Below are 23087 nucleotides of genomic sequence, written 5' to 3'. Positions count from 1 at the left end.
ATCAGCACAAGCAAGAACTTGCCAGAGCATCATGCTGCTGCTGCTATAATTTCCTGAAAGAGAGAAATCTGGCATACAACCACAGCTGTGTCCTGGAGTTGTGCTATGGCCTAAGGGAAGGAATGAGTGATCAGTCCATTCAAAGGATTGCTTTGTCATTTTGTAGGGCAATTCCTTGCCCTAGTTGTGAGGTGAAACCCTTATGACCCTTCTTTTTCTCTCCTGAAAAAGACTCAGAACATTGGCTGATTGTAGAGGTGGTCAGAGCAGCTGGAAATGACCAGTGGTGCAATTGGGAGGAATTGATTGGCTTGTTTTTTTTTTTTTTTTTTAGGACAAATTCAGAAAACAGAGTAATGTTATGGAAAGAATGGTGAACTCAGGAGATTTGTAATCTAAATTTGTATATAATAAAGAATTGGATCAAAGTTTTTAAAAAAATGAACAAATCCTTGTTCTCAAGGAAATTACAGTAGGTAGAATATGGGGAAGATGATATAGACATCAATAAATATATATAGGATAAATACAAGATTAATTTATCAAGGGAAGAACTAGAAAGAAGCAAACTTCAAACCTAGGTATTTGAGCTGAATCTTAAAGAGAACTAGGCAGAGGTAAACTGGGGATGCATTCTAGACAGAAAAGGGTTAGTCAGTACAAAGGCACAGAGAAGGAAGATGGGATATTTTGCATGAATAACAGGAAGGAGGCCAATTTGGCTGAACTATAAATTGGCTGTGTCAAATTACAGTTAATACAAAATATGAAAAAAAGAATTCACAACAAAAGAAGAGGAAATAAAAGAAATTACTAGAAACCGCAAGAACTAAACTGAAAATTCTCTAGGTAATAGTAGGGTGCTGGACTTGGAATCAGGAAGAATTGAGTTCAAAACTGACCTTGGACACACACACACACACACACACACACACACTCTATCTGTGTGACCCTGGGCAAATCACTTAACCCTGCTTGCCTGTTTCCCCATCTGGAATGAGGATGGAGAAGGAAATGAGCTGGAGAAGGAAATGGCAAACCATTCCAGTATTTCTGCCAAGAAAACCTTAAATGGGGAGGATGAAGAATCAGACGTGACTGAAATAACAACAATAGGGAAATATTGGAAAATATTGCTTCCCTCCTCTCATTTCCTACCTATCTCCCTACATCAAGAACAGAAATACTGGAAGAGAGGGGAAAGAGCCAAGAAGAGGGAGAGATTGAATGTGCTAGGCAGCACTTTTTAAACTTTTTCCACTTGTGACTCCTTTTCACCTAAGAAATGTTAACATGATTCTGGTATAGGGGTATATAACATATGCATACAAATCAAATATTTACTGATAATAAATCACAATTTTGCAACCTCTAATCTTCAATTATGAATCTCTATATGGGGTCACAAATCACAGTTTAAGAAGCTGGATGCTAGAGAAATAGGGCACTGCTGAAACAAGATCCCATAGAAAATGATAGGGGATGGGATCAAGAACAGAGATGGAAGAGTTCATTAGTCTTGGAAAAGAGTGTCACCCAGTGTTAGTAGTAGTTGATCAAAAAGCAACTATGATAATCAGGCTTAGTGGATAGAAGCTTGGCCTTGCATTTAGAATTTTAGAGCTTCTCAGCTCTTGAATGTTTCCAGGACATCATCTAAATGTAGTAGTTCCTTTCAGCTTAAGCTACTGAAAGTGAAAGATCATTTAAACCCTGATCAATTAGAGAACACTATACTGTTTGGAATAAGATCAATGGTAGAGAAACTGTAGGATTAACTAAAATCCCTTGAATTTGCAAAGTAAAGAAGTCATTGGTGATGCTGAGACTGGGAAATGCACTCTTTTATGCTCTGACCCAACTTTCTTTAATGTAGATATTCTGTTGAAACATCAATAAACACAGCATTGAACTGAGGCTAAAAGCAAAGAGAGTTGAATATAGGATGGAAAAGGTCATTCTGTTCATTTTTTGCCTCTTGGAGGATGTACTTTTTAAAAACGATCCAGTACAAAATTAACAACATTCATAGTGTGCTGTTAAAAGATCCAGATATATTTGAGCATCATCTCTGCTTCCTGAATCACTTAATGTTTTATAATATTCTGAGTGGATGTTTTAGACCAGCAGGATTAGGAAAACATGGACTCAGTGGCTTTTAGAAATAGAATATGATGCATTCTGAGACTACTAGGGAGCCATAATTATTTAGAAACCCTATTAATAATTTAAAGGAAGGAGATTCAAATGAGAATGAGTCTTCATGTTTTGGTAATGAATAGAAGCTGATTGGAACTTCAAAGTTTGCCAAAAAAGAATTACATTTGGAATACTTAATATTAATCATTTTATATATAGCAAACATTTATTGGCGCCTTCAGAGCACTGTGGTGGGTGTTGGAGAGATACAAAGTTGAGATAAGAAACTATCAAAGCTGGTATTGGCTAAGAAATAGAGAGAAAGCGGTGGAATAGCTTAGGTACATAAGACACAGTAGTCAATGACAACAGCAATATAGTGTTTGATAAATCCCAAAACTCTAGTTTTTGGGATAAGAATTCACTAATTGACAAAAACTGGGAAAACTGGAAAACGATAGAACATAAACTAGGACCCCTTTGGGTGTGTGATTTGGGCCTAAAGGGAGACACCATAAGCAAATTAGAAGAGTCTACCTGCCATAACTATGGGAAGGGGAACAATTCATGATCAAACAATAGGTAGAGAGCATTATGAGATACAAAATAGAAAAATTTGGATTATATTAAATTAAAAAGCTTTTGTACAAATAAAACCAATGCAATCAAGATTAGGAGAGCAGAAAGTTGGGGAACAATCTTTATAGAAAGTGTCTTTGATAAAGGTTTCATTTCTCAATATACAGAGAACTGAGATGATTTAAAAGAATGCAAGCCATTCCCCAATAGATATGAATAGGGATAGTCAAACAGTCAAAGCATACAAATTAAAACAGTTCTAAGATACCACCTCATACCTATCAGGCTAATATGACATAAAAGTAAAATGATCAATTTTGGAGAGGATGTGGGAAAACTGGGACACTAATGCACTGTTGGTGGAAAGCAATTTGAAACTATGTCCAAAGGTCAACCAAAGTATGCATATACTTTGAACCAGGAGTACTATTATTAGGTCTGTATTCCAAAGAGATTATGAAAAAAAGAAAAAAATCTACATGTGCAAAAATATTTAAAGCAGCCCTTTTTATGATGGCAAAATATTGGAAATTGAGGAGATGCCCATCAATTGGGGAATGGCTGAACAACTTGTGGTATATGAATATAATGAGCAATATAACTATTGCACAGTAAGAAAAGATAAAGAGACAGATTTCAAAGAAAAAAAAACTGAAAAGATTTGTACTAACTGATACAAAATGAAATGAGTAGAATCAGTGAAACATTGCACAGTTTGAGCAACATGTGTGAAGATCAACTATGTCTGACTCAGCTTTTCTTGATAACATATCCAAGATAAGTACAAAGGACTCAAGAAGAAAAATTCTGTCTATAACCAGATAAAGAATGATAGATCTGAATGCAGATCACAGCATATTTTTTCAGACTATTTTTTCTTGTGTTTTTTCTTTTAATCTGTTTCTTTTTTCTATATGGAAATATGTTTTATACGATAACATACGTATAAACTAGAGCAAATTGTTTACCTTCTTTGGGAGGGGGAAGGAAGGGAGAAAAATTCGGAACTCAAAATCTTTTTTTTTAGTAGCTTTTTCTTTTTTTAATAATAGCTTTTTCTTTTCAAAATATATGCAAAGATAGTTTTCAACATTCACCCTTGCAAAACCTTATGTTCCAAATTTTTTCTCCCTTCCCCCACCAAGGGTTTTGGGAAAATATGAAATAAGTAATGTAACTTGCTTTCAAATCTAAAGTTAAGTAGATAACAAGGGTAAATAAACAAGTATAAATATATACATATATTTTTTATGATGATAATTAGTACACAATAGTATGAATAATAGCTACTTGTATTAGTGTTTAGCTCTATCGATCCTTGAGGACAATAAACATATTTTCTTTCAAAACAAATTTTTTTTTACATGCATTTATAATTTATCCTTTCCTAACACCTTCCTCACCCCTATTAACAAAAATAAATAGACAAACCTCCTCCTCAGCATGCATAGTCATTGAGGGGCAAATTACATTATTTATTTCATTGTTTCTCAGTCTCTTCCCCAGTTGTCTCTGTTTACCTCCAACTTAGCCTGACTGTATCTTGTTTGCACGTTGTCTCCCCCATTAGAATTTGAGCTCCTAGGCTGATTTCAGAAAAGCCTGAAAAGCATAAATTGATACTGAGTGAAGTGAGCAGAAACAGGAGAACATTGTACATAGTAACAACAAGATTATGTGATGATCAACTATCATAGACTTAACTCTTCTCAGCAATATGGGGAGCCAAGACAATGCCAATAGACTTGGGATGGAAAATGCTATCTGCATCTAGAGTGAGAGCTATGGAGACTTAATGTGGATCAAAGGATAGTATTTTCACCTTTTTTGTTTGTTTGCTTTTTCTTTCTTGTGTTTTCCCCTTTTTTGTTCTGATTTTTTCACATGACAAATTTAGAAATATGTTTAAAATGATTTTACTTATATAGCCTATATCATTTTTCTTGCTTTCATGGGGATAGGGAAGGTAAAGAAGGAAGGGAAAAAAATTGTAACTCAAAATCTTACAATAATGAATGTCGAAAATTCTTTTCATGTAATTGGAAAAATAAAATGCTATTGCCAAGAAAAGATCAAGTAATTAGGAAATATTGAACAAAATGAAACAAAAATATAATAAAACATAAAAAATAGGAAAAAACCCCAGAATTTGAGCTCCTGAAGAGGAGGGACTGCTTTTTGCCTTTGGTATCAGGCTTTGTATTGATGGGTTTATCTTTTAATCTCTCACTGCTCCATTGAGTTCTCTTAAATTTTTAAAGTTGCAGAGAAAGTGCTTATCTATACCAGTGAACAGAATTTCTTTACCTGTGAGTTCCTATATCAATGAAAACCCAACTCTAAACCCTAGGGCTAGTCTTTGGTGTTTGTAGGATGTTTTCATTGACATACACATTGGAAGAATAGGGATATTGAGTTGTCTCCATATACATATACATATCAAATATGAGAACTGGAAAAAGGCTTTGCTGTCGTTTAGTCATTTTTATTTATGGCTTGATTCTTTGTAACCTCATTTGGATTTTTTTTTTTGGGGGGAGGAGAGGCAAAGATAATGGAGTGATTTGCCATTTCCTTCAGTTCATTTTACAGATGAAGAAACTGAGGCAAATTAGGTTAAATGACTTAGGGTCACAGAGCAAGTGTCTGAGATTGGGGGAGGGTCTTGAAGCCTAGTCCTTTCATTTCAGGTGAGGAAACTGAGGTCCAAGGTAGGGAAATAACTTATCTTAGGTCACACAGATAGAAAAGGTAGTATACTTGAAACTGAACTCTTTTCTATTCTATTTACAGTGGACCATACAGGTAGGGAAACTGAAGCCAGAATGACCCAAGATCAGGGTGTCTTACTGTCTGCAGTGCTTTCATGAGGATTTAGTTTAAGACAACAGCCCCTCAGAATATCCTCTTTCTCCAAATTAGCTTCAGAGGTAGCTTGGAAAATGTCCAGGATGAGTCATGAGAACAAAATTAATGACTGAAAAATTAATCATAAGTTCATAGGAGGTTAAGACATGCCTTACAATTACACTTGTTACACAGGTACATGGTGGGTGCCTGACCTCCAAGTTGGACCTTAGAGATGCTGTTGTGGAGCTGTTCTTTAAAAGGCTACAAATCCTTTCTTTTCTTGTTAGGATTTGAGTGAGATGTTCCTGCAAATTCCAATTTAGGAAGATCTAGAATGAAATGAGAACAATGAAAGCTATGCCTAAAGTACTTAATAGCTGTGGAGTACAGGAAAATTGATTTGCTTCTCAGAGGCTTAGTGTTCTCATCTGTTAAAGGGCATATTAATAGTTGAACTATTTACCTCACTAAGCTGTAGTGAAGAAAATACTTTGCAAACCTTCAAGTGCTATACAAACCTGTTATTATGTAAGCTGAGGACATTGGCATTAATCGGTTAAATTTATTAAGCACCAACTAAGTTCCAGACACAATACTGGGTGCTGAAAATATAAAGAGAAAAATAAAATCCTTCCCTGCCATTGAGCAATTCCCATTTGAGTAGGGAGATTAATCATTTTTTGGGGGTTATTTTTTAATTTTGATAATAGCTTTTTATTTTCAAAATATGTGCAAAGATAGTTTTCAACATTTACCCTTGCAAAATCTTGTGTTCCAAATTTTTCTTCCTTCCTTCCCCTTTCCCTTTCCCCTCAGACAGCAAGTAATCCAGTATAGGCTAAACATGTGCAATTCTTCTATACATATTTCCACAATGATCATGTTGCACAAGAAAAATCAACTCAAAAAGGAAAAAAATGAGAAAAAAACCCCCAATACAGACAAACAATAACAATAACAAAAAAAGGGTGAAAATACTATGTTATGATCCACATTAAGTCCCTGTAGTCTCTCTCTGGATGCAGATGGCTCTCTCCATCACAAGTCAATTGGAATTGGCCTGAATCACCTCATTGTTAAAAAAAAAGCCAGATGAGATTTATCATTTACAAAGACAAATAAATATAATATAATCTGAGAAGGGAGAGAGTGCAGTAAGGATTAAGGAGCATTGGAGAAGGCGGAATTTCCAACAGTGGTGGCTGGTGACCCTAGCTGAGCCTGAAAGAAGGCAAAGAATTGGAAGGGGCAAAGGTGAGGAAGGCAAGTGGGACAGATTACAAAGGGCATGAAACCACATATGTACTGCTAAATCAGAGAATTAATAAGTTTGGCTGGAATATTGAGGGATGTGTAATTAGCCTTGGAAAGGCAGGCTGTAACCAGATTGTTGGAGAGCTTTATGCGTTAAATCCAAGAGTTTGTGTTTAATTGAGACAACAGGGGAACTCTGAAAGTTCTTGACCAAGGCAAAGAAATGGTCAGATGCAACCCAGAAAGGTTAATTGACTGCTACTCTGATGGTTGTTGGTGATGCTACACAACATGGATTTTAGTGAGGGAGGGTTGTGCAAAGTCACTTTCTCCTCCAGTACCATCTTGGTTAAGTGGCCAGATCAGGATGATTGGAGATGACCTCAGATGGAGTGGAAGATCTTGACCTTTTTAAGTTTAAGGTCTTTAACAGCCCATTCTGTGATTAAGGCGAGATAAAAAAAATGAGCCAAAAATAGCATTTTTTACCTATTAAAAATTAATCTGGGAAAGTGGGAAGATGGGCGCCAGGGGATCCTAGCTCTTTGCCAACTACAGGGATGCACCAGTCTATTAGAGCTCAGAATCACCCACAGACTCACCGACTTCATGTAGAAACCTACAGAGAGAACCCTTTCAGAATCCTGCAAAAGTCCTGGGAAATATAGTTCAGGTTCGAGGTACCGAGAATAGAGAGCAGAACGCAGTGCCCGCTCGCGCAGACACCCCTGGAGAGTGAGAGCGGTTCTAGCTGTCTGCTGGAGCTCAGCACTTGCTAGCACAGCCAGGCCTGCGGACCCCGAGGCTGCAGGATCCTGTCTTTGGGGCGTTCTGGGTGGAGAGCTAGGTCAGGCAGGGCTCCCATAACTAGGCTTCAGGGGAGCGGCCTTGAGGTGGTCCTGGCCAGTCCATCCCAGTATCCCAAGGAAACAGCGCTTGAGGACCGCTCGCTTCCCAAGAGGCCCCGCGCAGCCCCGGGCTAGCAGAGCAAGCAGCCTCACTTTGGGAGCTCCAAGAAGCAGGGTCACCAATGGATTCAGTTAGCGGCTGGGCAGAGGCCTCGCCTAAAATCCAGCCTGAGAAGTCCCAGAACTCTGCACAGGAGTAATTATCGGTCCAGTCACTTCCATAGAAAACAAGTTCTGGAGGGCGGAAAAAAGAAGGCGGCTCCAGGCAGAGCCCTGTAGTCCCCTGAAGGAGGCTGCTCTGGCCCACCATACTCGGAACAGGGCAGGCAGCACCCTTTAAAAGCATTTGAGTGCAGAGCTTTACATTAATTTGAGCATTATGGGGATAAATCTCAGAGGACAGCGATCTTATAAGCCTAGTTAAAGATAAGGACTACAGGAACAGGAGTATTTGGAGGAAATAAAACAATACAGAATAGATACAAGATACAGAATGGAAAAACCAGGGACAAAAAAGAACGGCAAAGAAAAACGACAATTGTAAACAGATGAGCAAAAACCTCAATCAAGAACTGAATACCCTGAAATTAAAATTTGCCAGGCAAAAAACAGTAATTAAACCAGGTAAGAGTGATCAAAACAAGTTTTTTTTTTTTTTTAAAGAAAAAAATTAAGAAATATAACATGAAAAATAACTGACTTGGAAAACAAAGTGAAGGAGGGAAAATCTAGGAATTGCTGAATTCTCTGAAAATTATGATAGGAAAAGAAATCTAGTTACCACATTTCAGGAAAGTATAAATGAAATTGCCCAGAATTACTAGAACCAGTGAAAATAGAAACATTTATCCTTAGAGAAAATAACCCCAAATGAAAATTCTTAGGAACATCAGATCTAAAACCCAGAGCTTTTAGGTCAAAGAAAAATTACTCTCAGCAGCCAAAAGATGTTCAGATATCATGGAGTCACAATAAGGATTATACTAGACTTAGCAGTTGCCACTATAAAAAAAGATGTGTTTGGAATAGAATATTCCAAAAGACAAGAGGTAAAGATTTACAACCAACGACAATTTAATCAGGAAAACTAAATGTAATCCTACAGGAGGAAAATAAAATAGATTTTTAATGAAATAGGGGATTTCTATGCATTCCTGAAGAAAAGATCTGAACTGAGTAGACTTTTGGAAATTGAAATTCAGGAAACAAGAGAAAGGTACATATTTATTTATATAACTGAAAGGGTATATGTGGGAATGAATTATTTACATAATAAAGGATAAGAAACGAATGTCTTCTCACAATTCTAAAATCTTTAAGGGTTATAGAGATCATTAAAATGACACTGGATTGTTTTGTTCTGTTTTAATAGTCTTAGAAGAGGAGAGAGACACACACACACAGAGACAGACACACACACAGATGAAAGGCAGGAAAATCTCTATTGCTTAATAAAAGTTCATAACATAAAAAGTATATATTCATGGGTGGAAGGAAAAGGCATACTGTGAATCTCAGTGAAATAGATAATTTAATATTGAATTTAATTACTCACCACTCCCACATGCACTCCAAAGGAAAATAGTAATAGTTAGGGACAATAAGGGGTAAAGGAGGTTTAATAGGGAGGGCAGGAAAGGTAAGGGAATAGTCATAAACAAAGAGATTTTTGAATGTTTGAGAGAAGAACTGAAGGAAAGATTAAAAGGAAAGGAAGAAAAAGTAAAAGTGTAGGGTCAGGGACATTTAAGGAGAAAAGATCTATAACATAGAGGAAATGGGTTATTTCTCTTAGATATCAAGTGCTGGGTAAATTCCTTTTCTTCTTCCATTGTTTATTAATAGTGAGAGAAGTTGGGGCAAAGAAAGGTGAAAAGTATAAAAGCACAGAATGGAAAGAAATATATAATTAAAAATCATAACGCATGAACACGAATAGTATGACTTCAGCCACAAAATGGAAGAAGATAACAGAATAGTTCAGAAAACAGGATTTGACAATATGATATTTACAAGAAATGCAAAGTTGCACAAAATGAGGAGTGGAAAAAATACCTTAAACTCAACTAAAAAAAAAGCATAGGTACCAAGCATGATTTCAGATAAGAAATCAGTGATAGAAAAGATTTTTAAAAAGCATAAGCAGGGAAATTACATTATGCTAAAAAGTTCCATTGAAAATGAATCAGTTTCCATACTTAATATATAAGCACCCTGTAATATGTATCTAAATACTTAAAGGAAAAAAATAATCAAATTGGAAAGAGAAATATAAAGTAAAACTATAATAATGGAAAACCTTAATGCACTCAGTTTAAATGTGAACAGAACTAACAAAAAGATAAATAAGAAAGAAGTTAAAAGAACAAGTATAGAACTTTAGACAAGTCAGAAATGATGGATTTCTGATAGTTACTAAATGGGAAAAGAAAACAACTTATATATTACTTAGCTGTACCTAACACTTTTACAAAAATTGATTGTGTATTAAGCTATAAATACTTTAATAAAAATGTAGACCAGCTGAAATAATAAAAACATAATTTGATGATTATAATGCAACAAAATTATATTCAATAAAGGGTCTTTAAAGAAAGAATTGGAAAGTAATTGGACTAATTAACATAATTCCACAGAATTAGTGGGTTGAGAATAAATTTTTTAAAAATGGAAAATTTCACTAAAGAAAGTGACAATACTAGACAACATACCATAACTTGTGAAGGTACAGCTAAAACAATTCTATAGGGAAATTTTATATCTCTAAATTCTTTTATCAGTAAGACAGAGAAAGAACAAATCAATAAATAATCAATAAAAATGTGATAAAAAACTTTAAGAAAAAGAATATTAATATCTCCAACTAAATGACCAAAATAGAAATTCTGAGAATTAAAGAAGAGATTAATAATATTAAAGCCAAAAAATATTTAAAGTGATTAATAAAAGTAGAAGCTGACTTAGAAAAACTGACAAAATAAACAGTTGATTGACTTGATAAAAAGAGGAAAACCAATTCTTTACATCAAAACATTAAAAAAGAGAATTTATCACTAAAAATTTAAGAGGAAATGAAGTATATTATTATAAATCATTTTCTTCATCTATTTACTAATAAACCTGATAGATTAATACTTTCAAAAAATTTTAAAATACCAAAATTAACAAAAGAAGAAATAGATAATTTAAATAACCTAATATCAGAAAAAGAAATGGAAAAAGCCATAATGAATTTACAAAGGAAAAAAAAATATCCCTCCAGGCCCAGTTGTATTCACAAATTAATTCTATCAGCTATTCAAAGAATAAGTAATTCTAATTCTACATAAACTAATAATAAGAAATAGGCACTATTCTGCTTTTAAACAAATATGACCTTGATATCTAAACCAAAGGGGGACACAAGGAAAAAAATTCCCTAATGAGTATTGAGATCAAAATTTTAAATCAAATATTAGTAAATAGTCTATAACAATACATTAGGAAGATTATACACTATCACCAGATTGGGTTTAAGCCAGGAAAAGGTTAGTTCAATATAAGGAAGTTGTGTTAACAATATAAATAATTGGAAAATATTGTGTTAATAGATGCTAAAAGGGCTTTTCGCAAACTTTAATTCATTCTTATTAAACACTCTAGAAATAATAGAAATAAGTAGACTTTTCTTTAACGTAGATAATAAAATTTGTTGAAATTGAAGAGCAAAGATTATATGTGATAGATAAATGTTACTACCCTTTCCAATAGGAGGTAAAGCAAGATGGTCATTCGATCATTATTATTTAATCTAATGTTTAAAATGTTAGCTATAACAATAACAGAAGAAAAATAATTAAGGGAATAGAGAACATAAAGAAAACAATAATGACTTTCTGTAAATGATATGATGGCGTACTTAAAAGAACTATGGAAAACAAACTAAAAATTCATTGAAATAATAACTCTAGCAAAGTTGAAGGATATAAAATAAATCCACATAAATCACAAGCATCCCTTTATATATAAAACTAGCAAGAAGAGCTAGAAAAATAAATGCCATTCAAAATAACAACAAAGTACTTAAAATACTTGGGAATATACATTCCAAGAGTCACCAAGGAACTATATGAATCTATAAAACACTTTGCAGAAATTGGTAGGCTTAATTAGAAAAACATAAATTTCTTATGGGAAGATCATGCCAATTTAATAAAAATTATAGTGCTATTTATATTAATTTGTTTGTTCAGTGCTGACCCAATCATACTTTTAAAATATTATATAGAGCTTGAAAAAAATAGTAAAAAAATATATGCAGGAACAAAAGATAAAGAATCTCTATCACATCTCAAACTTTACTACTAAGCAGTAATCAGTAAAATTAGTTGGTACTAGTAAAAAAAGAGAGGTTAATCAATGGAACAATCTAGGTCTGCAATATATAAAAGTGAACAGACATAGTGGCACAGTCAATAAACTTCTACTTCCTGAGGGAATGTTTCACTATTTAATAAAATAATGCTGCATTAACTGGATGACAGTCTGGCAGAAATTAGGATTAGACAAGTTCCTCAAATTATATTCCAAGGTAAACTCCAAATGGATAAATGACATGGATATAAAAATCAGATCATACACAAATAAGAAGAGCAAGGAAGAAATTACCTTTTAAATGTATGAATATGACTAAATAAATAATAAAGGATAAACAAGATAAAATAGAAAATTTTGATTATATAAAACATTGTTTTTGTTCAAACACAACATAGTAAAAATAATGGAAACAGACAATAGAAAAATAATCTTTCTAACAAGTTTTTCTTATACACCTATGATTTCCAAGATTCAGCTGAACTGACTCAAGTTTAGAACGTGATGAACCATTCTCCAATAGCCAGAGAATGTGTGAGAGTCTTCAAAAAATCAGATTCAATCTATCAACAATCATATATTCTGACTCACTAATAATCAGAGAAATGCAAATTAAATCAAATTTAAGATTTCACCTCATATCTGTTATACTTACTAAGATAGAAAAATAGGAAAATAAAATAATATCGGTAGAAAAACAGACTAGCACACTGTTGGTGGAACTAAGAAGTCATTCTGAAAAATAATTTTCAACTTTAGCCAAAAAGTTGCCAAATTGTTTTTATCCTTTGATCCAGTTATACTAAAATCAGGCCAATACCCTGAAGAAATCAAAGAAAGAGGAAAGAGATCTATACATACTAAAATATTTATAGCAGCAATTTTCTCCTAATTCCAAAGTAGATACCAAAGGTTGTCCTCCTATTTGAAAATGGCTAAACAAATTGAGATAGTTGAATGTAATGAGATAATACTGTGCTTTAAGAAATGATGAAATAGATAATTTTAGCGGAAAGTGAGAAGACTTTTATGAAATGATATAGAACGAAGTGAACAGAACTAGGAGAACACTTTATAGAATGATACCAACTTTATAGAGAAAAACAACTTTGAAAGATTTTAGCGCTCTGAGCATCAGAGTGGTAAATCTTGAGTCCAAAAGAATAAAGATGAAATATCCTATTGACTTCCTGATACTTAAAATGTAGAAAGACACATTTATTTTCCATGCATAGTTAAAGTAGGGATTGATTTCGCCAGATTGTGTGGCTAAATGAGGAATTAAAAAACCTGCCTAGCTTTGGGTGTCAGGATGGTAGGAGAAACAGATTAATAGTAATAATTTATTACTTGAAATAAAAACTTTGGCTGAGTTTTGAAAGAGGCAAGGAAAACTCAGTAGAAAAGTGAACTCAGTGGAGGGCATAGTCTGTACCAAGGCCCAGGGTCAGAAGATGGAGAACTGTGTATGAGGTGCAATAAAGTTAGTTTGAAATCTGTTAATTTACAACCTATCCCACTCATTAACTTGCATGAAGCATCGACTGTGCTTCAGTCTTATATCCATTAAGCATCTTTCCATTCCCCTTTGGGTTATACCAGATTTTGATTCTTTGAGGATCTTTGTGTTCCTTTACCTGTGCCAGGAGAATGTTGTACCCATTGTAGTGTTAAAAATCTTGGGATTATTCAGCATGTCATATTTTCCCAAATGAGATTCAACCTGATCTTTTCCTAAGCCTACGCTTAGGTCATTGTCCATCTCTGACACCTGTCCAAGATGTATATATATATACTTACTGAGTAACTAATTCAGTAGGCTAATCATACTACTATACTTTGTGATCTATGGAATATGTATATTACTATAGGGATCCATTGAAATTTATATAGCAGATGTGTTTCAGGAAGATTATTTTGACAGCTATGTATGTGTAAAAATGATTCATGAGGGGAGAGAAACAGAAGTCAGGATTTGGGAAACACCAAGTAAGCCAGTTTGGCTGGGAAATAGAATGTGAAGGGAAGTGATGCGGGAAAAAAATCTAAAAGGATAGATCCATAGCTAGACTATGAAAGGCTTTAAGGAGTTTACATTTCTTGCCTAGAAGCAATAGGGACCCACTGAAACTTATATAGCAGATGTGTTTCAGGAAGATTATTTTGGCAGCTATGTGTGTGTAAAAATGATTCATGAGGAGAGAGAAACAAAAGTCAGGATTTTTTTCCTATGGAGAATAAAGTAGGAATAACCACCAAAATACCAGTAATAGTTATAGGAATATTTTCTTTATTTTACATTTCTGGGCCACTTCCATTATGGGACCTTGGCATCTGGCTCATTTCTATAGGGAGTCATCTTGCTGTACAGATATGATAAATACTGTGGAAATTAGCTTCCTCAAAAGCATGGTTATTTTCTACAAAGCTTATCGACAACCCACATATTAAAGCTCATGCAGTTACTATTTGATGCCAGAAATGTATGACGTTCTGGATTTATAAAATACATTTCATCCATATGCAAGAAACCATGTATTTTTTTTTTACAATTATGATTGTCTAAACAAAATTCTTGTAATACTTTAGCTTATGTTATAGGCATATGTCCTTTCATGTGCTGTACCAATAAATGAAGGGAATGTGGCAGGGTAATAGTTGAATAAGCAGAGTTTTCTAGCCTCTCAGCTTTAATGACAAAACCTAGGATAAGTTTTTAGGTAGGGTTGTGTCTGGAATTGTGTCTAAATGCAGCACCATAAATGAGCTTAGCTCTGTGTTAGCAAAACAGGATTCTTGGCACCATCTTCTAGCACTACTTAGCATCCTCATGAATTTATTGTCCATTTTTTTTCTGATCGAGATGACATCAGGACAGGAAAATCTCTGTTCGGAAACTCCCTTTACTATTGTAAATCGTGTCAATTAGTCTGTAATATATAATTATAGAGAATTTCCTGGGCACTAAGAGGATAAGTGACTTGGTCACACAACCATGACGTACTAGAGGCAATACCTGAACCAAGACTTTCCCTCTATCCATAACATAGAGTTGCCTCTCGGCACTGGATAGAGGGGATGGTAGCAGATATTATAAAGTAATATATTCCTATCACTGTAGCACAGGAGATGACACAATCCAATATGTTACTTCATCAAAAAACTAGTTTAAAAAAAAGATATCATCTTATTGCATTGATCTCATACACTCCTGCCAGTCATTTATTCAGTGTATTGGTCTTCTCTTTGGAATGACAACTGTGGTCACTAATTTTGGGAAATAGAGGCTTCTGAAGTAAAATTAATCATCCAGGTTAAATGTCCCCAAAGGTTTTGTTCAGGGTCCACTGGGGGCACTAGTCTTGAACAATACTATTAGGTTATGATTTGGTACACAACTGCATATATTATATGCACAATTAAGTATATATATATATACACACACACAAAGACACATCATGGACATATAATATCAAAAAAATCTGCAAAGAAATTTACAAATGGTGTTTCTATGTACACTTGAAGGCTTTCTGCTGTGCACAGACTGTAAACATCTGGGAAGTTGCCCAGGATAAGCCACTGGAGGCACTTTGAAATGGTGACCTTGTGAGTAGGTTAATGGGAAGAAGGCTTGTGCTTTGGACCTGGGACATGAAGAAGTCCAGATTGGCATTTAGGATTTCATTTCTATCTGGCATGGTAAACCCCATAATCTCCTAGCAGTTTTCTGTGGCCGAGAGGAGGCACTGAAATTTAGAATATTTAATGTTCCATGTCTAATAATAGACATGAAACACTTGGTGGCTAAGAACTAGTGCCGTTTTTGAGAATTACTGAAATTTAAAGTATATATCCAGACATAACAAAAGAAGAACTGCTAGAGCTTGAACTACTAGGTTTTTTTTTTTAAACTCTATGAAAATGGAATACTTTGTTTAGACTTTGAATTTCATATTTTCTTGCATTTCCTCTTAGATAAGTTGCTGAAAATTTCAGAAATTATTTAAGTGCTTTGCCTTTTACTTCTCAGTACATTCTCTTTATTTTGTAGGAGAAATAATCCTAAAAATAAGAATAAGCTCATGGAAAACATCTGTTGAATCCAAAGTAACTCCAGCATTTAATAAATGCCTATGGAATTGAAATGTGATTTGGGAATTTATTATGTGTTTCAGTATACCCTTTAGCTTACAAAGGATCATTAAAAATTCCCCACAAGAGATTTCTTTAGTCTTTAGACTAATACTTAGAGTTACAGCCTAATAGAACACTGCCTTGAGAGGCAGGAAGATGGGTTCAAAACCTGCCTCTGATATTTCTTAGCTCTGTAAATCTGAGCAAGTCACTTCTCTCTAAACCTTGTTTTCTTCATCTATAAAATGAGAACGATTTCATTTGTAGTAGCTACTTTCCAGGGCTATTCACCTGTCATAAGATACTTTGAAAATTCAAAGCACTAAGTAAATGTTAGTTATTATTATTAGCACATCATCATACCTTCTGGTGCTTTCAGTTTGAGTTTTAAGTGCCAAAATTAAAGCTGCTTTTAAGACATACATTTTTATAGATTCATCATTGCTTAGAGGAACCTTACCTTCTGACTGCTCATGAAATCTACTTCTTTCTTAGCAAAATGTGTAGAACAAGAGCAAAAGATTGTGACTATGCTACTAAGATATGTAATTAAAAAAAAGAATACTGGTGTGGACTGACATTTAAAACAAATGTGGCTTAAACCCATACTGTATTTTCTAAGAAAAACAAATTTCAACACTCAAGAGGGTGAGGATGCACTATATTGACCACAGTCCTTCTTCCTATGGCCCTCACCAACATTTCATGGTGCCATTTCTCAGCAGACCTCAGCCAGAAGGTGCGCTGTATGCCAGTCACATTTGGGGAAGTTTCACTTCCTGCAAAAGGAGCAGATGTGTCCTCAGGGGCTAAGAACTCTAAGAGAGTTCTTTCCAGGTTCCCCCCAACACCACTGAACGTCATCTCTGAAAAATGTCAAGTCAGCTGAAAGCAGTCAGCTTCACAGCATGTAAAAGACATAACCAGGTTACTTGATGGCAATTCTCAAGTGCATTTTTCAAGGGAAGGAGCAGGGAAGAATGAGAAAATTCCTGGCTAAACATGTGTGGAAATCAGTCTTTCTTTTTTCATAAAGCTTGATGCTTTGCTGGTGTTCTGGGCATCAGTTTATGCTGTCCTTGTGGCTGCTCCTATCTGTGTTATGGTGGTTTTGTTCATGGGTTTTCCACTGGAAGCTTGTTCCATTCATTGGTACTGATGTCATGAGACTTTTCGACTGGTAGCAGCAACAGCACAGACATGACTGGAAAAAAGGAAAGTATTTAAAAAATGTAATTCTCTTAGTTTATCAAAAGAATCAAAAAGCTAAGGCCTTTGCCACCAACTAAAGAATAACAGGAGTTTAACTCAAACATTAAATATGTGTTTAATAACAATAAAATAAAAACTGTCCTTTCAGTGTCAGTGGTTACCCTGTCTCATTCCTGATTAATCTTTTCCATTCTTCAAAGAACAAAGGAAGACCATGTAGTCTAATAAGAGAAGGCTGGTTATATAATCAAGAAGTATGCTTTCTACTTCTTTGGGTAAGTTAGGATGCTAGCTTGACTCTGCTGTTTGCTTATGAAGTAGCTTTTAAAAACAAAACAGTACAGCTGAACTCTAACCAATGTAGTAGTTAGTTGAGCCATTAGTGGATTGCTCTTGGTACATTACCTCCCTCTCTGAGGAGAGATTAGTGAACTAGAGTCATGAAGTAAGCCATATACCTTGACAGCTACCTTCACTGTGTTGATTTGTTTTGGTTTATTGTAGCACTTTAAGGGCAGCTAGGTGGAGTAGTGGATAGAGTACTGGACCTGGAGTCAATAAGACTCTGCCTGAGTTCAAATCTGGCTTCAGACAGAGTCGGGAAAACTCCCTTAAACTAACTCCCTTTTTTGCCTCAGTTTCTTCATCCAAAAAGTAAGCTGGAGAAGGAAAAGGGAAATTACTCCAGCAGCTTTGCCAAGAAAACTCAAATGAGATCACAAAGCTCTGAACTTGACTAAAATGACCAAATGACAGCAATTGTAGTACTCCATTACAAGGAAGGATCTACTAGGGGAGCCTGGGCAGAGTCATTGGGAAATAAAGTTCAGGGGAAAATGTACATGAATAAAACATTTACAGTATTTTAAAAGAATAAAAAGTCCCTTAGCTCAAGAGATCAACAAAGTGGGCTGTCTTCTGCCTCCCTGTCTCCCAAAGATTAATTAATTAGCATTTGTCTAGCCATTAATGTTCCTGGTTTAATGGACAGTTTTATGATTGTTATAAATATTTAAAAATTTGGGCATCAACTGCAAAGATTCAACTGATGGAGCAACAAGTAAAATTCCATATTTTGGGCTGCTCTGTTAATTACCATACTTTTAGACTAAAACCATAATAATTTAATTAAGATAAACTGCAAATCATCTAATGGTGTTTGTGCATGCATATTTATGCATGCATGTATGTGTTTGTACATATGTGTACCTATTTGCAGTGATTCACTTAAATGAATTTACTGTTAAGTAATAAATTGGGTTTGCTCAAAAGAATGGTTTTGAGAGCTAAAGGAAATTTTCTCTTCTAATGACATTTCTTCAGTTCAAGGAACCAATAAATATTCATACCTGGCTTCCCTGAATAAATTATACTAGCAACATGTACTGTGTTATCATAAAAACTGGTGTAATAGGCTACTTAGAATTCTGGAAGGTTAAGATTGTAGCTTGCATACTAACTTAAGACTTTTACATTTCCTGATATTTGCATTTTAGGATTTCTTTTAATGCAGTAATCACCAGGCAGACAACAAAAATTACCTTTCATTTTAATGTTAGCCCAGCATATTGTAGTTGTTTGTGGTATCATTTTTAGAGGAGTTACTTTCTAGTTTCTGGCTGTATAAGTGCTGTATCATTTATTTGAAACTTTCCTGCCTCCATAACTTTGAATAAAGTATATATCCCTTTCTGGAATATATTCATTCCTCATTTATGCTTCAGAGAAACGTTGTCTTCCAAGTTCATTTATCACCTCTTAAAAGAAGCCTTTCTCTTGATCCAAGCAGTTATTAGTACTCTCCTTCTTGAGATTACTTTATATTATATCATATGTGGTTTGTCTTTACTTATTTGTGTACCTAGTATATTCTTCCTCTATCCTTCCTTCCATTTCTAGTAGAATATAAGCTCATAAAAAGTAGGGACTATTTTTTAAGGGTTTAGCACAGTGCCCAGCCCATAGAGATTTAATAAATGTTTGATGTGTTCAATATCATTTCATCTAATTTTTTTATAATTCTTCCAGCTAGTGAATATGATAGTTACTTTTAAAGCTAATATTGGTAATATCTTCTATACTCTGGATCATTAAGTATCACATATAGAACATTGTATCTGAAGGCAGGAAGACCTGAGTTCAAATCCTATCTTAGAGACTTACTAGGAGTGTGGTCCTGGATAAATCACCTAATCTCTGTCTTCCTTAGTTTCCTCAGTTTTAAAATGGGGATTATAATAATGACTACCTCCCAGGATTGTTGTGAGGAAAAAATGAGATAATATTTGTGAAGTGCTTTTCAAATCATAAAGTATTATTTGGTAGCTAATAACTAAATCAATAATAACAATGTAATATATAGTAGCTATTATATCTAATTTATATTTTTCTTAAAATCATCTCCTAAAGAGCTCTTACCTGGAAACAGTTTTTAAACTTTTTGCTGACAAAATATAGCGCTATCGGGTTTATACATGAATTCATAGTTGCCAAGTTAATGCTGATGTAATCCATAAGCAATAAGAAACTAGAGCAAAAGAAAATAAAATGGAGTAATTAGAACATACATTATTTTTTCACATGCTAACTAGAACATATTCCTGAAGTAAGCATTTTTCCCACCTAGAAGCCATTTCCAACAAATCTTTTCTGTATACTATTTTTTTCTCTTAAGGATGGTAATCTCAGTTTCATAAAGTAGTTTTAGTTTTTTTTGTTTTTGGCTTAACATATAACCTTAAACATAACAGCAGAAAAGCTACAGATACGGAGAGAAGAAACTACCCTTTTTATCTCTTTCTATACTATAGTGGTACTATATTATAGTGGAAAGAAACTAGACTTAAGAGTCAGAGATTTTGGCTACATTCCCAACTCTATTAGTTAGCTTTTTGAGAAAAAATATTTAACTTCTCTTTAATTCAGTTTCCTAATTTATAAAGTGAGAGGATGGGTACATTGCATCTTTAAACGCACAGTTCCTTTAGGGAGGTTCCCCCTGAAAACAATGGCAGCTAAACATTAGGGGCATTTAAAGAGACCACCATTAAGATATGTAGGATTAAAAAAAAATGTGCAGAATATTCACAAGAGTCTTATTCTGTTGAGAAAGCCTTAATTTCCTTCTAGGGAATCAGTTTTTGTCTAAACTTCATTTTGTTTATTTTGAATGAGGAAACAGATAAATGACAAATACAATACCTAAGCAATTCACACCGGTTCATATCCCTCTCATTGTACACGGTCTTCTTCAAGATTCGGCTCAGATGAAGAGGAAACCAACAAAGAGCAAAAATCACAACTAAACAGAAGACTGTTTTTGCTACTTCACGGCGCTAAAGAGAAAAAAAATACAAATGAAAATTATTTAGCTGTAGATAAATTGTACTAAAAAGTGATTATAGCCATGAGAGAAAGATCTATCCCTGGAAAGAGTCAGATAAATAGTCTTCCAGAAATTTCTTAAAGGATCTATCAGTTAATATTCTAGTTGAACTTTTTGTTAATTTAAGAAAAATTGTTTTTATGTCAATCATTCCTATCTTATCTTGCCAATGGCTAGAATGCCAATGGCATCCTCTGCTCTCATTCTCTTGTGACAAAGAAATATAATTAGCAAAAATGTCTGAAGCAGACATTGTGTGACAATATATTTAATATTATGCTTTAATAGTCCCCTACCTCACAGCCAATAGGAAGGAGGAAGGTATATATTTCATTATCTGTTCTCTGTAACCATGACTAATTTTACATTTACTTAGCAATTAGCTTCCTTTTAAGGAACTTTTCATTGTAGTGGTGTAATATGTGTGTGTGTGTGTGTGTGTGTATGTATGTGTGTGTGTGGTGGCCTTTCAGCAATGTGGCAAAAAAGGACATGAGATGGGGGTTCAGGGGAAGTAAGAGCAGATGAATCAAAGTTATATGATGTGTAAAGTTCTGGCTGGGGGCAGCATGCCAGGTAAAAAGATTGTTTTATCTGCTGACAAGCAGCTCTAAGTGAACCAGGATTGCAGCCAGATATAAATGAATGTTAACCACCGAGGGGGAAGGTACAATGCATGGGATAAGAAGTAAGGGTGACCTCCTCTTCTGATCCCACAGTCTGAGAACCCATAATCAGAGCTCTTGGTTATGTTGATTTTAGGCAACATGATGCAGTAAACAGAATGCTGGGTTTTGAGTCAATGGGTTTTGTTTTGAATTCTATTTCTGGATGACCTGGACCAAGAAAGTCACTTAACTTCTCTGGCTCTCAGCTTCCATATTTGTAAAATAAAGAATTGGAGCAGAACCTCTCAAGGGCTGTTTTAGTTCTAAATCTAGTTATCAAATGATTTTCTCTAATCTGAGAAGTGTAATAGATAGAACACTGGATTGGAGTCAGAAAAGACCTAGATGCACAGATGTGACTGGGGCAAGGCAATCATCCCTAAAATGGGGATAATAGTACCTCATAGGTGGGTTATTGTGATCCTCAAATGATATAATGGATGTAAAATGTCATGCAAAGCTTACCATGCTATAGCAATGCTAATTATTATTATTGTTTTTTTTTAATGTCAGATACTCAATAAACATTTATAAAGACCAAGCACTGTGCTAAGGACTGGGGAAAAGGAAAGAGGCAAAAGATATTCCTGGTGGGGCAGGTAATAGAGGATCTCCATATGGTGGCAATGGCAGAGGAAAGAAGGGAGTTATTTAAGAACTACTGTGAAGGTGAAATTGATAGGCTTTGGCAATAGATGGGAGGAATGATATAGTAAGGAACTGAAGATCAATCTTTGGTGAACCTGAGTCATGGGGAGGAGAGTGTTTCCCTCTATAATAGGAAAGGTAAAATGTAGGGATCTTGTAAAGGGAAAGATAATGAGTTTAGTTTTGGACATTTGGAATGGAATCCAGTTTGAGTTGTCTGAAAGGAAGTTGGGGCTGCAGGATAAGTATAATCAACATGTACTTGAAAGGACAGTACCATACACACAGACCATCTAGTTTAATAGTTCATTTTAATGGATGAGGAAACTGAGAGCCAGAATCAGCAACCATTTGAAATATTAGGTAAAGGGCTATTACTTTATTTATTTATTTTACTTCACTAAAAAGACTTTAATCACTTCATTAAGTAGAGATGATTATTTTTATCATATGAATCAAAATAGATATTGAAAATTATTCCCCCTTTTTCTTTTTTTAAAGGATATGATTGCCTTTCCACTTTAAACATTTTTTTCTATTATAGTTTTTTATATACAAAACATATGCATGGGCAATTTTTTTTACACTGACCCTTGCAAAAACTTCTCTTCCAACTTTTCCCCTCCTCCTCACTCCCTCCCCTAGATGGCAAGTAGTCCAATACATGTTAAATATGTTAAAGTATATAAAAATAAATTAAATACAATACAAATGTTACAATACAAATACAGTGCTAAATAAAAATACAAATACAATATATATACATATCTATAGCTATATCTATATATCTATATACAGTTATCTTGTTGCACTGTAAAGATCGGATTTAGAAAGAAGGTAAAAATAACCTGAGAAGAAAAAAACCCCAAAATGCAAGTAAACAGTAACAGAAAGAGTGGAAATGTTATGTTGTGATCCATACTCATTTCCCAGTATTCTTTCTCTGGGTGCAGCTGG

The 23087-nt window shown here is 34.5% G+C and overlaps 1 protein-coding gene across 2 annotated transcripts in view; it reads right to left on the bottom strand.

Annotated features, from left to right (window-relative positions):
* Window positions 1–14648: 14648 nt before the first annotated feature.
* EDNRA (endothelin receptor type A) overlaps window positions 14649–23087 on the bottom strand; it is a 78740-nt gene continuing 70301 nt past the window's right edge. For both annotated transcript variants that reach the window (XM_003773153.4, XM_031943270.1), the window contains exons 6-8: window positions 20631–20764; window positions 19848–19956; window positions 14649–17421 (exon numbers count right to left, since the gene is read on the bottom strand). In XM_003773153.4, the coding sequence (XP_003773201.1) occupies window positions 17281–17421; window positions 19848–19956; window positions 20631–20764 (384 nt within the window). In that variant the 3' untranslated portion in view covers window positions 14649–17280. The remainder of the gene's footprint in view (window positions 17422–19847; window positions 19957–20630; window positions 20765–23087) is intronic.

Source organism: Sarcophilus harrisii, chromosome 6 (assembly GCF_902635505.1).
Source record: "Sarcophilus harrisii chromosome 6, mSarHar1.11, whole genome shotgun sequence".
In the NCBI taxonomy this organism is placed as follows: Eukaryota; Metazoa; Chordata; class Mammalia; order Dasyuromorphia; family Dasyuridae; genus Sarcophilus; species Sarcophilus harrisii.
The sequence above is the reverse complement of the archived record's forward strand: the minus strand, read 5'-3'. Positions and strand labels throughout refer to the sequence as shown.